The sequence below is a fragment of the Sinocyclocheilus grahami genome, unplaced genomic scaffold (assembly GCF_001515645.1).
Source record: "Sinocyclocheilus grahami isolate Dianchi unplaced genomic scaffold, SAMN03320097.WGS_v1.1 scaffold7729.1, whole genome shotgun sequence".
In the NCBI taxonomy this organism is placed as follows: domain Eukaryota; kingdom Metazoa; phylum Chordata; class Actinopteri; order Cypriniformes; family Cyprinidae; genus Sinocyclocheilus; species Sinocyclocheilus grahami.
The window spans coordinates 1,091-2,744 of record NW_015511654.1 but is presented as its reverse complement, the minus strand read 5'-3'; the positions used below and the strand labels follow the sequence as shown (position 1 = coordinate 2,744).

Genomic DNA, 1,654 nt, shown 5'->3' with positions numbered 1-1,654 from the left:
ATAAGATGTTATATATAAAATTGTATTTATATGACACAGTATAGCTTCACAATATCAGACATTAATTAGTTATCAGCATAACAATATTTATTGGTTTACTGATTTACCAGAATTTCAAAATCGGTGCATTACTAAATAAAACCAAAACTGTCTCTGTCACCAAACCTGCATTCAGTAAATAACTAGCAGCTTTAAGCAGTTTGCTGCTGTGGTTTCCAGGTCGACTCACTTGACCGGATCCGGCACTTGAGCGCAGAGCGTCCGCAAACTCTGGAAGCTCTTCCGGATGGAGTGGATGTTGGCCATTCCCATGAACATCACCTCACAGTCGGGGTAATACTCTGCCGGAAACACAGAGGGCGTTTCATGGATGAAATGTTTTATTCTACTAGCATTTAATTGAAAACATAAGCTCTGCAGCATTACCTGGACACTCACAGCCGCCTCCTTTCGCCCGATTGGCTACTGCAGCAGCATACGAGCGCGCATCCATTATTAACAGCTTCTGAGGGGGCGTGGTCTTTGGCTCCGCCTCTGCGCTCCCATTGGCCGTGTGAGGATCAGAGTCACTGAGCGCACCGCTGTTGTGATGGTGAAGGAAGGAGCCGTTAGCCTGCGCAGCGTTTGCAGCCGGATCGGTGACGCAGGCTTTAGCGATGGCTTGTACTAAATGCTCATCGTCAGCATTACGCCAACCCCACCAGCTGACCTCTGGCTGCCCGCATCGACCAATCACAGCGCCCGAACTCTGGTGTCTGAGTCAAAGGTTGAGATAAAGGTGAGTGACACATTTTCACTGACAGATAACGTTGGACAGACGTTAAAATAAAAAACTTCCAGGTTCAATATTAGTTAAGTCTACATCAGAAAATATATATAAAAAAAAATATATATATATATATGGTTGCAGTGATGCACAATGGAAGTCTAAAAGTAGCGTCCTAAGATTTCTGCGATTGTTGCATATTAATTTGATGACATTTTAAAATATTAATTCAATCGACTTTTGTTTTTAAATTGTTTAATGCCTTCATTTGATTGCCAAAATTACAATTTGTATTAAAGCATAAATCCAAAACAATTAAAACAGAAAACGCAAAAATGTTAATAAATTGTTAAATTGTTAAACTTTTATGAATTCAATTTATTAGACATGATTTTTGATTATTAGAATTGAATTAAACCATTAAAACAGAATCCAGAAAGATCAAAACGGAAAACACATAATTTCGGGACAATAACATTTTTTTAATTAAACCAACCAAAAAAAATCTAGAAAATTAAAATGGGGGGAAAAAAACAGAATTTTATTATAGGGCCCTGAAAATGTAATTTTTGTTCAACTTTTAATAATTAGTTGTTAAATTGTAGCAGTTTCATGGTTTCAGTTAATTAGTTTATTCAATTAACGTGCTTTTTTTATGACTACATTTTAATTTTACCAATAAAACTGAATCTAGAAAAATTTAAATGGAAAACAAAAATCCAGAAAAATTAAAACAGAAAAAAACATAATTTGGCAAAAAATAAAATTATTTTCATAGGGCCCTATAAGTTTAAAAGCAGCAATGCGAAGCTCATATTTTTATTAAAGCACTTAATTATTCGGTACGAAAAAAAAAGTGTGTTATCTGAGCTGTAAAGTGTTTAAATC

The 1,654-nt window shown here is 35.7% G+C and overlaps 1 protein-coding gene across 1 annotated transcript in view; it reads right to left on the bottom strand.

The window, feature by feature from the left end:
- Positions 1-219: 219 nt before the first annotated feature.
- Positions 220-1,654, bottom strand: part of LOC107577910 (myotubularin-related protein 3-like) — a gene marked incomplete at its 5' end in the record, with an annotated part of 1,993 nt that continues 558 nt past the window's right edge. Inside the window, 2 exons of the mRNA XM_016263934.1 lie at positions 220-341; positions 427-755. Of these exons, the coding sequence (XP_016119420.1) occupies positions 226-341; positions 427-755 (445 nt within the window). The remainder of the gene's footprint in view (positions 342-426; positions 756-1,654) is intronic.